Genomic DNA, 13,624 nt, shown 5'->3' with positions numbered 1-13,624 from the left:
ACGTGGCAGTCCTCTCAAAGGTAAAGCTCCCAGGTCTGTTGGCACTAATCAAACAGAGGTGGTTTTGGTGGATCTGACACGTCCGCAGGATGGAAGACGGTCATATACCCAAGGAACTTCTGTATGGTGAGGTAGCCGGGGCCAGACGACCAGTGGGGAGCCCAAAGCTCCGCTTCAAGGATGCTTGCAAGCGTGACATGAAGGCCCTAAATGCTGACTATTGCACCTGGGAGTCACTAGCTGGCAAAAGAGGGAAATGGTGACACATCCTGTGGACTGGTGTGCACTACCACGACGACCAGTTGCGACAGCAGTTTGGTAACAGGCACCAACGTCAAAAACAACAACTCACAGCGTCACTTGGCAGCTTCACGTGCGGCACTGGTAGCAGAACCTGCCTCTTAAGGATTGACCTTCACAGCCATCAACAAAGGTGCACCAAGAGAAGACACCCCACTTAAATGAATTTGCTGCGTGTCCATCATCTTTCATAGATGCCTGCCAACCTGAAAGCCTTAATATGGACCAACCCAACTGGCTGTCATGCCCGCCAATCATAGTCGGTTGCTAAGGTACCAACAAACTCCGCCTTCCTGCTGTTAGCCAATAAAACAATCCTCACTCACATAGTGTGAAAGCTGATTGGTTGAGACCACTGCCTGTCAGACGCCGTTGCTAGGGGGCAGGGCAGTTACCTATTTCCAATTTCTAAGACGTGATTTTTTTTCTGTTCTCTTTCCCCCCCGAATCAAAAGTTGACGAATTCCCGGGTTTTTCGCCCTCGTTGTTTCGGCCGCTCCATTAAGACTCGGGAATTGAAAAAAGTCGCTGATGGGAGGCTCTCAGAGCGCGGCGCTTCCCGGCGGCAGGACGGAGGGGTTCCACGTTCTCCGGGTACGTGTGCCTGCAAGGTGGGGGGCTGCGGACGAAATGGAGCTCAGGGGTTGGAGCTGAGGCCTAGTGGGGCTTCCAGCTTCTTAAAGACCCGGCGGATTTTATTTTTCAAGCCGGGCGTCTCAACTGATTTTATTTTAAATGTTGGTGTCTTTGCAGAAAGGATAACGGAGGCCTTTCTTGCTTGCAGTCTTCAGGGAAGTTTTTATTTATATGTGTGTGGGTGGTGGTGGAAATAATGTGAGCTGCTGAATTGAATTCCTCTGACTTTTTTCCGGCAAGAAGAGAAATGGCTGGAACTTCCACTTATCCTGCTTTAAGTCAGCGGTCTGAAAATTTCCAAAATGTAAATCACCAAGGGTTTGATGTCAGATGTATACCTATATCTGGTCATTCATTCATTTATTATTATCTATCTTAAGACATATTACAGTTTTACACATCAAATAGTCATCTCTATAAATGTCATGTTTATATCTAATGGCTGTAATGCATCTCTTTTTTGATCTGTTCACGGGTGTTGGCGAGGCCAGCATTTATTGCCCATCCCTAATTACCCCTGAGAAGGTGGTGGTAAGCTGCTGCCTTGAATACAACTGTGTGGTTTGCTTGGCCATTTCAGAAGGCGGTTAAGAGTCAACCACATTGTGATGGGTCTGGAGTTATATATAGGCCAGACTGGGCAAGGATGGCAGATTTCCTTCTGTAAAAGATAGTTGTAAATCAGATGGGTTTTTACAACAATCTGGTAGTCGGTTCATCATTATTACTGAGATTAGCTTTTTATAGCAGATTTATCTAATTAACTGAATTTAAATTCCTCAACTGCAGTGGTGGGATCTTGAACTCGTGTCTCTGAATTTGCCTGTGTTTCTGGATTACTAGTCTAGTAATATAACCATTGTTGGTGTACCCCAATGCATATTTAATCCATCTCATCTATCACCATTCCAAGCCCTGTGTTCTATGATACTGAGCTGTTAATTTTTCTATTTCTTTTCGTTAGCAAAGTAAACTCCATTGCTTAAGGCACGATCCCACCCTCTGCCCTGGTCCTCCGTTTAGTTTTTGAGTTTGTGAAAGATGGTGACACTTCCACTATGCATCTCTATTATGTACAGTGCTATTACCAGTGCCTTTGGGGACTTTGACTGCAAATAAATTCCTATTTCCAAAATGCTAGGCTAGGCAGTGTGTAGAGTGGGGTTCCTTCTTAAATATCCTGATTTTATGTTTTACTGTAGATATGCATGTAGCATGTAGTTGCAACTGGTAAGTTAATTGTGTCATACATTGCAAGATACATTATCAACTGATATCCCTTTTAAAGTAATTGCATTTTAATATTAGTGGTTAAAATTAGCTGGTTAGTTTTGCTGCTGATCTCACTGTCGCTAAATAGCTCATTGTAAAGCGCTTCCAGTGATGCTCTATTTTTATCCTAATAAATGGAAAGATTCTGACATAACAGCACTGCTAGTGTTGATCCATTAAAATTAGCCCAGTTCCAGGAAAAGATACTTATTAAAGGAAGATAACTTTATTTCTTCCTCTCTTTCCCTCCTGCCCTGATCCAAAATATACTGGAGATACAAAGCTATAGTATTTATGTAATCATAATTCCTACAATGCAGTAGGAGGTGCATCTTGCCTGTGCCAGCTCTTTGAAAGAGCTATCCATTCTTCAGCTCTTTCCCCAGAGCCCTACAAAATTTTCCCGTTTAAATGTATATCCATTCCCTTTTGAAAGTTACTATTGAATCCACTTCCGCCAACTTTCAGCTCTTGCATTCCCATCAGCCGTCACTACATTTACATAATTAAAAAAAAACCTAATCTCATCTCTTAAATCTTTGTTCTCTGGTTACCAACCCACCCGCCATTGGAAACCGTCTCTCCTCATTTATTCCATTAAAACCCTTCATAATTTAAGACCTCTATTAAATCTCCCCTGCTTTAAGGAGAATAATCCTTCCTTAGTCTCTCCACGTTCCCTCATCCTTGATACCATTCCAGCCAATCTCCTTTGCATCCTCTTCAAGACTTTGGCATCCTTCCTAAAGTGTGGCACTCAAACTCGAGCCTAGCTAGTGATTTACAAAGGTTTGGCATAACTTTTATTCTTTTCATGAGATGTGGGCATCACTGGCAAGTCCAGCATTTATTGCCCATCCCTAATTGCCCTTGAATTGAGTGGCTTGCTAGGCCATTTCAGAGGGCATTTAAGAGTCAACCACATTGCTGTGGGTCTGGAATCACATGTAGACCAGACCAGGTAAGGACAGCAGAGGGCATTAGTGAACCAGATGGGTTTTTGTGACAATTAATGATAGCTTCATAGCGCCATTACTGAGACTAACTTTCAACTCTAGATTTCTATTAATTAATTGAATTTAAATTCCATCAGCTGCCATGATGGGATTTGAACCAGTGTCCCCTGGACATTTGTCCAGGCCTCTGGATTACTAGTCCAGTGACATTACCACTATGCCACCATTTCCCTCTTACTTTAGTACTTTATCCCTCTATTTCTAAAGCTTTTTTCCCCCTAACAGCTTTATCAACTCGTCCTGCCACCTTCAAAGATTGGTGTTAAAACCCAACTGGTTCACACTCATTCTTCAGGGTAAGGGAACCTGCCACCCTTACTTGATTTGACCTACGTATGACTCCAGTCCAACACTAGATGGTTAACACTTTTAATGCCCACTGAACTAGCCACTCTCTTGGAAGAAGCACAAACTTCTATTACTGCAGCACTATCACCATGAGGACTGCAGCATTTCAAGAAGGCAGCCCACCATCAACACCACTTCAGTGCAGCAGAGATGGGCAGTAACTGCAGTCTTGCCAGCATTGTCCATATGCTTAGAGAAAATTAAAAAAAAAAAAAGTTTGTGGGGAATAAAGGGTTGCAGATACCACGTGGGAAGGTCAGACTATCATGAGCACATGTGTAACTAGAACTTCAAATTAATAATTTCTCTGTTTTAAAAAAAAAAATTAGGTTTCCTATTTTTCAGCGAGGAGCACCAAGCTACATTTTACCATTTCCGAAGAAGGGTCACTGACCCGAAACATTAACTCTGCTTCTCTTTTCACAGATGCTGCCAGACCTGCTGAGTGGTTCCAGCATTTCTTGTTTTTATTACATTTTACCATTGTCTGTTTAATATTCTGGTTACAATTTGTAAAGGATAGTTCAGACGCAAATTGTGTGACGTTGGGCCATAGTTGGCGATACTCTGTTGCTCTATTACATTGATGACGTAATTTTTAGCTCCTTAGTCTTTGCTCTTGCAATCACTGATTGGGGTGGGGTCGGGGAAGTATATTTCCCCGAGTGCTGATGGGGGTGCTATGGTTCCATGGGTACTCACGGAGGGAGTGGGGGAGGACTATTGGTGTCAAGTGGATCCTATTTGTACATTGTTACTTTCTTAAATAATTTTTTTTTCATTAGGTGAAAGCCTTGTCAACAGGTTTGATGAGTTGACTGTCGCTGCAACTTGTTTTGACTCATTGGTGTACCCATGAAGCTAAGAAACCTTTTGAATGCTTGCCACAGCAGTTTCTTGATGAGTTTCCAGTTTAAACACAGCCAGTTTTCTGTTGGCATAAGATAAATCACTTGTTACAGGTCTAGCCTTCACTGTTTATCAACAAATCGGGTTCAGAGAGGTAGCACAAAGAACAAATTTTCTAGTGTCAGCATGGCTCAGTGAGTGGCACAGTCACCTGGGGATCAGATGCTTGATGGCTCATCTGACACTGGGACTTCAGGATATAATCTTGATTGATGGTGGGCCAGAGGAGGAGTTCTGAACTCCTCCTCTGGCCCACCATCAGCAGTGACGTTGCTTTTTTTGTTGACTTTTGTACCCTTGTTCCCTCTTGGTCCCTTGCAGTTTCCCTGCCATTCTTCCTTTTACAGCAGCCGCTTTTGTACCCAGGTATGCTGAAGCATCAGGGCCCCTAAGATTTGAGGTCTCATGATTGGTGCGTCACTCACTGCCGCATCTTGTTTGATCACCTCAAGCAGTACTGTGTCTTGCTCCTTCTGGCCATGTCCTCTTGATACAGGATCATCCTGGAGAACAAGACAACCCCAAACATGTCCATGAACTGACTACATCTGATACTGTGTAAGGAACTCATAAATCTTTTATCTTCAAAATGGAGGTGATTTCCTTAGCTTTCTGCCACTTTCAATTCCACTATCTTCCCCTACCCTGATCACTTCCAGTCCCTATCTCATCGTGTTTAGCAATTTTTCCCCTATTTTCTCTTCCCAGCTTTAACTAGATTCACCATCTTCTCCCTTGACCCTCCCTGCATACATAGAACATAGAACATAGAAAATACAGCACAGAACAGGCCCTTCGGCCCACGATGTTGTGCCGATCCTTTGTCCTCTGTCAAGGACAATTTAATCTATACCCCATCATTCTCCTTTATCCATATACCTATCTAAAAGCCGTTTGAAAGTCCCTAAAGTTTCTGACTCAACAACTTCCCCAGGCAAGGCATTCCATGCCCCGACCACTCTCTGGGTAAAGAACCTTCCCCTGACATCCCCCTTATATCTCCCACCCTTCACCTTAAATTTATGACCCCTTGTAACGCTTTGCTCCACCCGGGGAAAAAGTTTCTGACTGTCTACCCTATCTATTCCCCTGATCATCTTATAAACCTCTATCATGTCACCCCTCATCCTTCTCCGTTCTAATGAGAAGAGGCCTAGAATGTTCAGCCTTTCCTCGTAAGACTTATTCTCCATTCCAGGCAACATCCTGGTAAATCTCCTCTGCACCCTCTCCAAGGCTTCCACATCCTTTCTTGGATTAGTGCTTCCCGACTTCCTTAACCCTGCTTTTTCCGATGTTCTTGACAGTCCCTGCCTGAGCTCTATCTTCTATCAAGACCAGCTCATCCAGAGCTCTGCAGCTTGGGTCCTGTCTTGTGTGATGTTTCTTACTCCTCCTAACCCCATGCTCACTGACCTCCACTGACTGGCTGGTTCCCTTGTTTCAAGTACTCCAGTACTTTGCTCCACCCTACCTGGGCAATCTTCTAGCCTTTGTCCCAGAATATGTCCTTGGTTTGCTGTGTTCCCTACCTCCCTTCACCACCACCACCAACAGCAGTGGCAGAGCTTTCAACTGCACCTTAGAATTCTGCTCATAATTTCCTCCACCTTGATTCCTCTCTTTCCCCACCTTGGGTAGTATTCTTAAAACTTAGTTATTGGGTCATACTTTCTGACACCTTCCCTAACTTCTCTCCCTTTTCCTGCTTGGCTCCTTTTGAAACCCCTGTGCTGTAAAAGTTGTTGCATGGGAGTGCTGCATAGAGTTGCTGTCCTTCATGTTAAACTGAGGTCCCATCTGCTGGTTCAAGTTGGTGTTGAGGAATACGTGGCACTTTTCGTTGAAGAGTATGGAGTTCTGCAAGTGCCCAATATTCTTCCCTCCATCTACACTTTAACAAATCAGCTGATTTTAAAAAAAATCTCATTGCTAACTGTTGGATATTGTTGGCGCAGAATGAGCACCCCGTTTTCTGCCATTGCACTTCAGTAGTAATTCATTTTGTGAAATGTTTTTGAGATATTTTAATTACTTTTATAAAGTGCTTATGTATTTGCAAAGATATATTGAACTGATAGAATTCTATACTGAATTGAGGCACTGTGCATGGGAGCATACAGGGGAAAGCTTCCTGTTGGATTATTGTGACCTCCTGCGGCACAATAGAGTCATTGTTTAGAGTGGACAGGAGCAGTGTTAACTGTATGGGGAATTGTCTAATGGGGGCATGGAATAATTTGTGTATGCCTATTCAAAGGGATGTGTAATCTCTTTAATAGAACTTCCAAGAATTGAATCTTAAAAGGTATAAAAAAAAAAATCTTCTAGGAAAGATGAGCAAGTCAGTGTAGCAGCAACAGGCTCTAGCTGATCCAGCGCTGCAGAAAAGCAGAGAAAGGAACAGCATCAGACTGGATGTGGGTGTGACTTGATGACGGACTGGAGTTGGAGGGTTAAACTCACCAAAGCTGTGAAGTTGGTTTGTTTCCCAGCTCTCCTGAGCTGGGAAGTAACACACCCCAGGCTAAATGCCAAGTGGAATTTTCCTGAGCGGATTTGATTCCTCTTGTTAGGTGATGAGAGAGGAGAGAGTACTTCTTAGTCTAAAGTACTCTCCTCCTCTGCCCCTCACCCCAAAAACAAATTGATTCTCATCGTGTCTATCTGGGAGGACAAAAGCAGCACTGAGCCCTGCAGTGTTGGCTTTCTGAGCTAATTTAAGTTTAAAAAGCAGCTTTTCCTCTTGGTACTAGACTCTGATTCACACCTTCCCCTGAATCCAGGTTGAATTGGAACTGCTGGGATCCAATTGTATCTCCTGAGTGGCTATTTCTCATTGGATCATGAGCCAGCAGGGTGCCAGCATGGCTCAGTGGGTAGCACAATCTTACCTCTGCGTCAGAAGGTTGTGGGTTCAAGTCCCACTCCAGAGATTTGAGCACAGCAATCTAGGCTTGCGTTCAAGTACAATACTGAGGGAGTGCTGCATTGACAAAGGTGGACAATATTTATCCTTCAACCATTATCTCTCAAAATGAGATTGTCAGGTCATTATCTCATTGCTTTTGTGGGAGCTTGCTGTGCACAAATTGGCTGCTGTGTTTCCTACGTTACAACAGTGACTACACGTCAAAAAGTACTTCATTAGCTGTAAAGCGCTCCCTGAGGTTGTGAAAAGCATTATATAAATGCAATTCTTTTTAGGTCTCTATCTTGCTCCTTTCTCTTGACAGAAATAGGTTGTTTCTCCACTTGGGTAGAGGACATGGCTGTTTTCTTCTGCACAGAAGTAAACAGTCACCCATGCTTGAGGAGGCACTAGAGAAATTCCAGCATCCGCAGTATTTTGCTTTTATTATACAAGAGAAATGTGGGTCTTTCAGCCTTGAAAGAGTAACTGCGATATGTAACGGTGCTCTTGTGCTTGTGCTCCACACAGCATCCTGTTTTGGGGTAGTGCTGTTTATGCACCTGCTTTTCCCACTTCTGCATTTGAGTTAGGGATCCAGTAGGCATGCTGGACCCTGCCTTTATACATGCCTCCACAGAACAAATGCATGGAACTGACTCTTTATATTTCCGTAATTCAAACCAGATCACTTGTCTCAACGGCTAAATTGTAGACCCACATTTTTAGTAGGTCTGGGATGGTGTCTGTTGCTGAAACCTGGGCTTGTTTACACTTTGGCATGCAGCCAAGGGGTGGGGGTGGGGGTGGGGTGCCGGGGGAGGGTGGGGTGTTTGCTTTTCTGTAGCTGGCTGTGCTACTATATAGTGTGAAGTCAACGGTACATCTGAAACACTACTTCAGATAAAACTGACAGACAAGGAGGTACAAGTTGCAATTAGTGAGGGGGGAAATTTAGAGTTGGTGTTGAGATGTTCTTTGCATAGAGGGTGATTTTTACACTTGGAATGGAATTCTGGATAGTGGAGGAGAAAAACCTGGAATTGTTTAAGAAGTGGTAGGTGCTGTGATGGGGGTGGGAAACTAGGATTTTTTTGTAAGGATTCAGCCCAGGTTGGATAAACCAATCTCATTTAGTAAGTGAATTTTGTTTGTATTCCTTGTCATGTAGTAGTTTTATATTTCATAAGTCTGATAAAAGGGACCAAAATTGTTTACGTTGGCCTCTTCCTGTTCTTTCAGCTCCTCAAGACTGTTGCCCTATTCAAGTAGATCTGTCTCTTAACTCCATTTATCTGCTTTGGTTCCATATCCCTTGTACTCTTACCTAACAAAAATCTATCAATCTCAGTTTTTAAATTTTCATCTGACTCCTAATGCCAACAGCTTTTTGGGGGACAGAGAGTTCCTGATTTCCAGTACTCTGTGTGGAAAAAGTGCTGCTTGACATCATCCCTGAACTGCCGAACTCTAATTTTTCTTGATTTCTCGCCCCCCCCCCCCCTCCCCAAACCAGAGGAAATAGGGTAGACAAACCCTATCAAATCACCCCTTAATCTCCTGTACTCAAGGGAATATAAGTCTATATGCAACCTGTTCTCAATTTCACCCTTTTAGCCTCAGTCTCATTCATTCTGTTTTGCAAATTTTAAAGTATTGGCATGAGTTCCCCTTGGATTGATCTAATCTGAAATATTGTAAATACTGGCGAGGGGAAGCAACAGAGAAGGAAGCTGTGGTCTGCATTAAGTGAACCTTTCATCTGGTTACAAAAAGACCTTGTTGCGCTTGGGTCCGAAACAAACTCCCTTCAGTACTAAAACATTGCTTTGCAGCAATCTGTTAATCCTGAACTACACATTTTCTGAGAACTGTGGCACTGATGTTCCATTATTTGGCAATGAACACTTGCCTGTGTTGCTGGTAATTCTCTGCTTGAAGATGCGACTTCAAAGTCATGATGATTAAAACTGTCTTTATCGCATTTTCCCTGTAGAACTTGGCTGCCCATGCCATCACAAATTCCTTCAGTTATTTAGCTGTTGCACCTGGCTGCAACAATGGACTTGAACGCAAGCAATACATGTTCATTACGTGGAGTTACTCTTTTTTCATGATGGAGTTTGTGTGACGCATCCACCTTAATTCATGAGCTTAGTTGCAAGATTGATCAAGTCTCATTCAGTGACTGATCTTGTGCTTGGGTGCTAACCTTTAGAATAGGTCGAGTCTTCTAGGGCGTTTTGATCTTAATTTTTATATTGATGTGAAACCAGGGCTGAAAAAAATCCCACTTGCCAACTATCCTGAGACAAGTTGCCTTCCAGTTTTGGGGAGGCTGGGAAACGAATGAACTTGCCAGCCTGCAAGTATTAGCAATTTTTCCTCATGTTCTGATCCATCATGCGTTTTCCCTTTTGAGCTTTGCTGCTGTGACAGCTCATTGTCATTCTCCTGTGCTATGGTCTCTTACTTTCCCAAGCTGAGAGAATGGGCAGGCTCTGCTTGATGACTGGTGCTGTTGAGTTATGTAGTGGGCTGGCATCCTGCTGAAGGCCAGGCAGCACTGAGCAGTCACTTAACTCCACGCACAACACATTTAAATGTGGCAAGAGGTCCAGCACCCAGATATACGCTGCATTCTCTCACACGAGTACATGCAGTTATGGTTGTCTGCAAAGCACTCTATTATTGAGTACCAGTGTTATCTGCAGTGACCTTAGTTCTGCAAGTTGTAGGTAGGGCTAACTGTTTGATTTTAGGAGACTGCGTTTTGTGGGTCTTCACAGACTCCCACACTGAAGTGTCTGGTGCTTTCTAGGAATATGACAGCTGGTTTGGACTGGCCTATGTCCATGTAACTGGGTTTGTGTAAACAGTTTGAATGTAATAAATATCACACTATTAGACAGTTATGTTCAAGCTAAAACTGTATTTATTTACAAGTAAGGTAACACAAGTTACTGATGGTACAATTACTTGGAAAACAATAAACATGAAATAAATCCCATAGTGGTTAAACTATCTTCAGAACATCAATGAATAGAATTCAGAAGTAGAGAAGTAGCATTAAATGTGTATCAAACCTTGGTTAGACCACACTTGTGCACAATTCTGGTCACCATTTTACAGAGAGTGCAAATAATGTCAGAACTGAGAGGGTCCAACTGTTAGGAAAGACTGAACAGGCTTGTGTTCTTTTCTGTAGAAAAGAGAACTTGAGAGGTGACCTGAGAGATATTTAAGATGATAGGATTTGATAGGGTACATGTGGAGAGCAGGTTTCCACTTGGGGATGGCTAAAACTCGGGGCTGTAAATACAAGATGGTCACTAATAAATCCAATAAGGAATTCAGGAGGTGGTACTTTATCCAGAGAGTGGTTAGAATGATTAACTCGCTACCACATGGCTGAAGCGAATAGTATAGATGTATTTCAGTGGAAGCTAGATAAGCACAAGAGGGAGCAAGGAATAGAAGTTTATGTTGATGGAATGAGATGAAGTAGGATGGGAGGAGGCTTGTGCGGAGCATAAATATCAGCATGGACTAGTTGGGCTGGATGGCCTGTTCTGTGCTGTATGTTCTATGAACACAGTCTGCAAGACTTTTAGAATAAATGGCCTTTTGTAGTAAAGGCCGGCTCGGGTCTGCAAATGAAACCCTGCCCGAGTCCTTTCATTTTTTTCCCCGTGCCCGACCCAACCATCAGTTAACCTAGCTTCTGTTTTTCACTTTGTTACTTATCTGCACAAGCTTAAAAAAACTTTAAAAAAAAAATACATTAACATTGGAGCCACGTACCGGAGGTGGTGATAGAGTGTGTCCGACACGGCCCGACCCGAGCCCAAATGCCGGACCCGGAAGAGTGACCCGACCCGAACCCGCCAAGTCGTCGGGTTTGGGTCGGGTAGACATCCTGATGCAAAGTTATAGATGGGTGAGATGCAGTTTATGTCCATCTCAATAAGCCCAACTGTCAATTAGCCTGGCATAGAATTGAACTAAAGTTGAGCAGTTACAGTTGTGTCCTTATTTATTATTTATTTAGAGATACAGCACTGAAACAGGCCCTTCGGCCCACCGAGTCTGTGCCGACCATCAACCACCCATTTATACTAATCCTACATTAATCCCATATCCCTACCACATCCCCACCTTCCCTCAATTCCCCTACCACCTACCTATACTAGGGGCAATTTATAATGGACAATTTACCTATCAACCTGCAAGTCTTTGGCTGTGGGAGGAAACCGGAGCACCCGGCGAAAACCCACACAGTCACAGGGAGAACTTGCAAACTCCGCACAGGCAGTACCCAGAATTGAACCCGGGTCGCTGGAGCTGTGAGGCTGCGGTGCTAACCACTGTGCTGCCCATCTTGTGCCAAAAAAACCTTAATTTCTCAAGTGTTAATATCTCGACGTTAACTATCCAACTCTTGATGACTGGTATGTCTGTGCCCAGAAAATTAGTCTTGTGAAAGTGCGGGTGTTTCAACCTGCTGTCTGTTGAAGACCTCCTCCTGTTGCAGCAAACACCAGCTGCCTTCATGTTCTGTTCAGTGAGATGTTGGGGGCCTTTTCTTTCTGCATATCTTGCGCTGTGTAAGCTGTGGCCCCAGAGTATATTTGCTGGATTTGCTAAGACTGGCTGTCAGGAGGATCTGCTTTTACTATACCTTTCTTGGAGTTAGTGGCTCCAGTGGACTCCAAGGGTTAAGCTACAAGCAGACATTAAACAAACTATGATTGCATTCCCTCGAATGCAGAAGGTTAAGGGGTGATTTGATAAAAGTTTTCAAGATATTAAGGGGAACAGATGATGGGGGAGATTGGGAGAAACTATTTCTTCTGGTAGGGGGGTCTAGGACTAGGGGGCGTCGTATGAAACTTTGAGCCAGACCTTTAAGGAGTGAAATTAGGATACACTTCTACACACGAAGGGTGGTAGAAGTTTGGAACTCTCTTTTGCAAATGGCAATTGATGCTAGATTAATTGCCAAAGGTATTAAAGGTTATGGGCAAAGATGGGTAAATGGAGTTGGGTTGCAGATCAGCCATGATCTCATTGAGTGGTAGAGCAGGATCGAGGGACTGAATGGCTTCCATCTGTCCCTATGTTCCTGTTACCCTACTAAACCCAAGAGAAGCTAGAATATTAAGAGCTACTTATGTGCATTTGCACTTCAGGTCTTGGGCAGGCCTGTAGACACCCATAGCTGATCTGAAATATGAAAGACAGAGTGGCACATGGAAGATGTTCTTGAGATGGGGATATATAAAAAAGGAAATGTACTTCAAATGTTCTGCTTATTTAAATCCATATCTTCAATTGCAAAGAAGGCCGGTCAGTACTTTTTGGTAAAGTGTTTTGTTTTTCTTTGAACAGGTGCAGGAGAACTCTCCAGGATACTGGGCCGGTCTGGAACCATTCTTTGACTTTATCATTTCAGCAGGCGATACGAGGCTGGTGAGTTTGTCCTTGAAGTTTCCATGTCCACTTTCTGTCTGTAGTACTTTAGGCTTGAAGCCTTTCTGTATCAGTGGTGACGTTTACTGTTGTCAAAAAAAAAAGTCACGTCAGTCTAGGTTCTAGAAAGTGGAAAACTTACATAAAAAGTTTAATGCACACACTCTTCCTGTCAGTTAATCCTTGTTTTCTGCTGCCCCCTTTTCTCGTTTGGGTAAAGTACAAAACATTCATTTAATTGATCTCTGTTCTCCAAGCTAGGTAGCACTGTCACTTATTGATTGCCTTACCTTCCCGGTTTGTCACCAAGATGAGTGGTACTGTTCTCTACATCAACCACCTTGGAGATCCTTAAATCAAGCCATGTGTCAGATTCTGCTTGCCGTCTCTTGCAGCTGCTGCTTCTGTGACTGGATCTCTGCTTAATTTGGCCTGCCATAACTTTTTGACCCGAGCTCGTAAATGTTGACGACGACTCCTCCTCCTTTGTGCCACAGCCCAAGTGGTAAATGCTGTATTCTTGGCTGTGGCTGATTTGAAACATGTCGAGGGGGGAGTTTGACTCAGCCATGCAGGAGCTGGTGGTACTGTATTTAAAATCAGTCCCCTCAGCTCATTTGGGAGCACGTTGGGTGGCAAGGTGAGGATTACTTGAGGGTTTGCCCTGAGCATCACTCTTGTACAGGTAAGCTGATTGATTTAACTGATTTCCCGCCAGAAAAATTGGTGTCTGCCTATGTGCTTCCAGCAGTTTGGCACA

The 13,624-nt window shown here is 43.5% G+C and overlaps 1 protein-coding gene across 3 annotated transcripts in view; it reads left to right on the top strand.

Annotated features, from left to right (window-relative positions):
• The first annotated feature begins 690 nt into the window (after positions 1 to 690).
• Positions 691 to 13,624, top strand: part of LOC137358527 (Golgi reassembly-stacking protein 2-like) — a 48,399-nt gene continuing 35,465 nt past the window's right edge. For all 3 annotated transcript variants that reach the window (XM_068024446.1, XM_068024447.1, XM_068024445.1), the window contains exons 1-2: positions 691 to 894; positions 12,784 to 12,864. In XM_068024446.1, coding sequence (XP_067880547.1) covers positions 832 to 894; positions 12,784 to 12,864 — 144 coding nt within the window. In that variant the 5' untranslated portion in view covers positions 691 to 831. The remainder of the gene's footprint in view (positions 895 to 12,783; positions 12,865 to 13,624) is intronic.

The sequence above is a fragment of the Heterodontus francisci genome, chromosome X, assembly GCF_036365525.1.
Source record: "Heterodontus francisci isolate sHetFra1 chromosome X, sHetFra1.hap1, whole genome shotgun sequence".
NCBI classification, from domain to species: Eukaryota; Metazoa; Chordata; class Chondrichthyes; order Heterodontiformes; family Heterodontidae; genus Heterodontus; species Heterodontus francisci.
The sequence above is the reverse complement of the archived record's forward strand: the minus strand, read 5'-3'. Positions and strand labels throughout refer to the sequence as shown.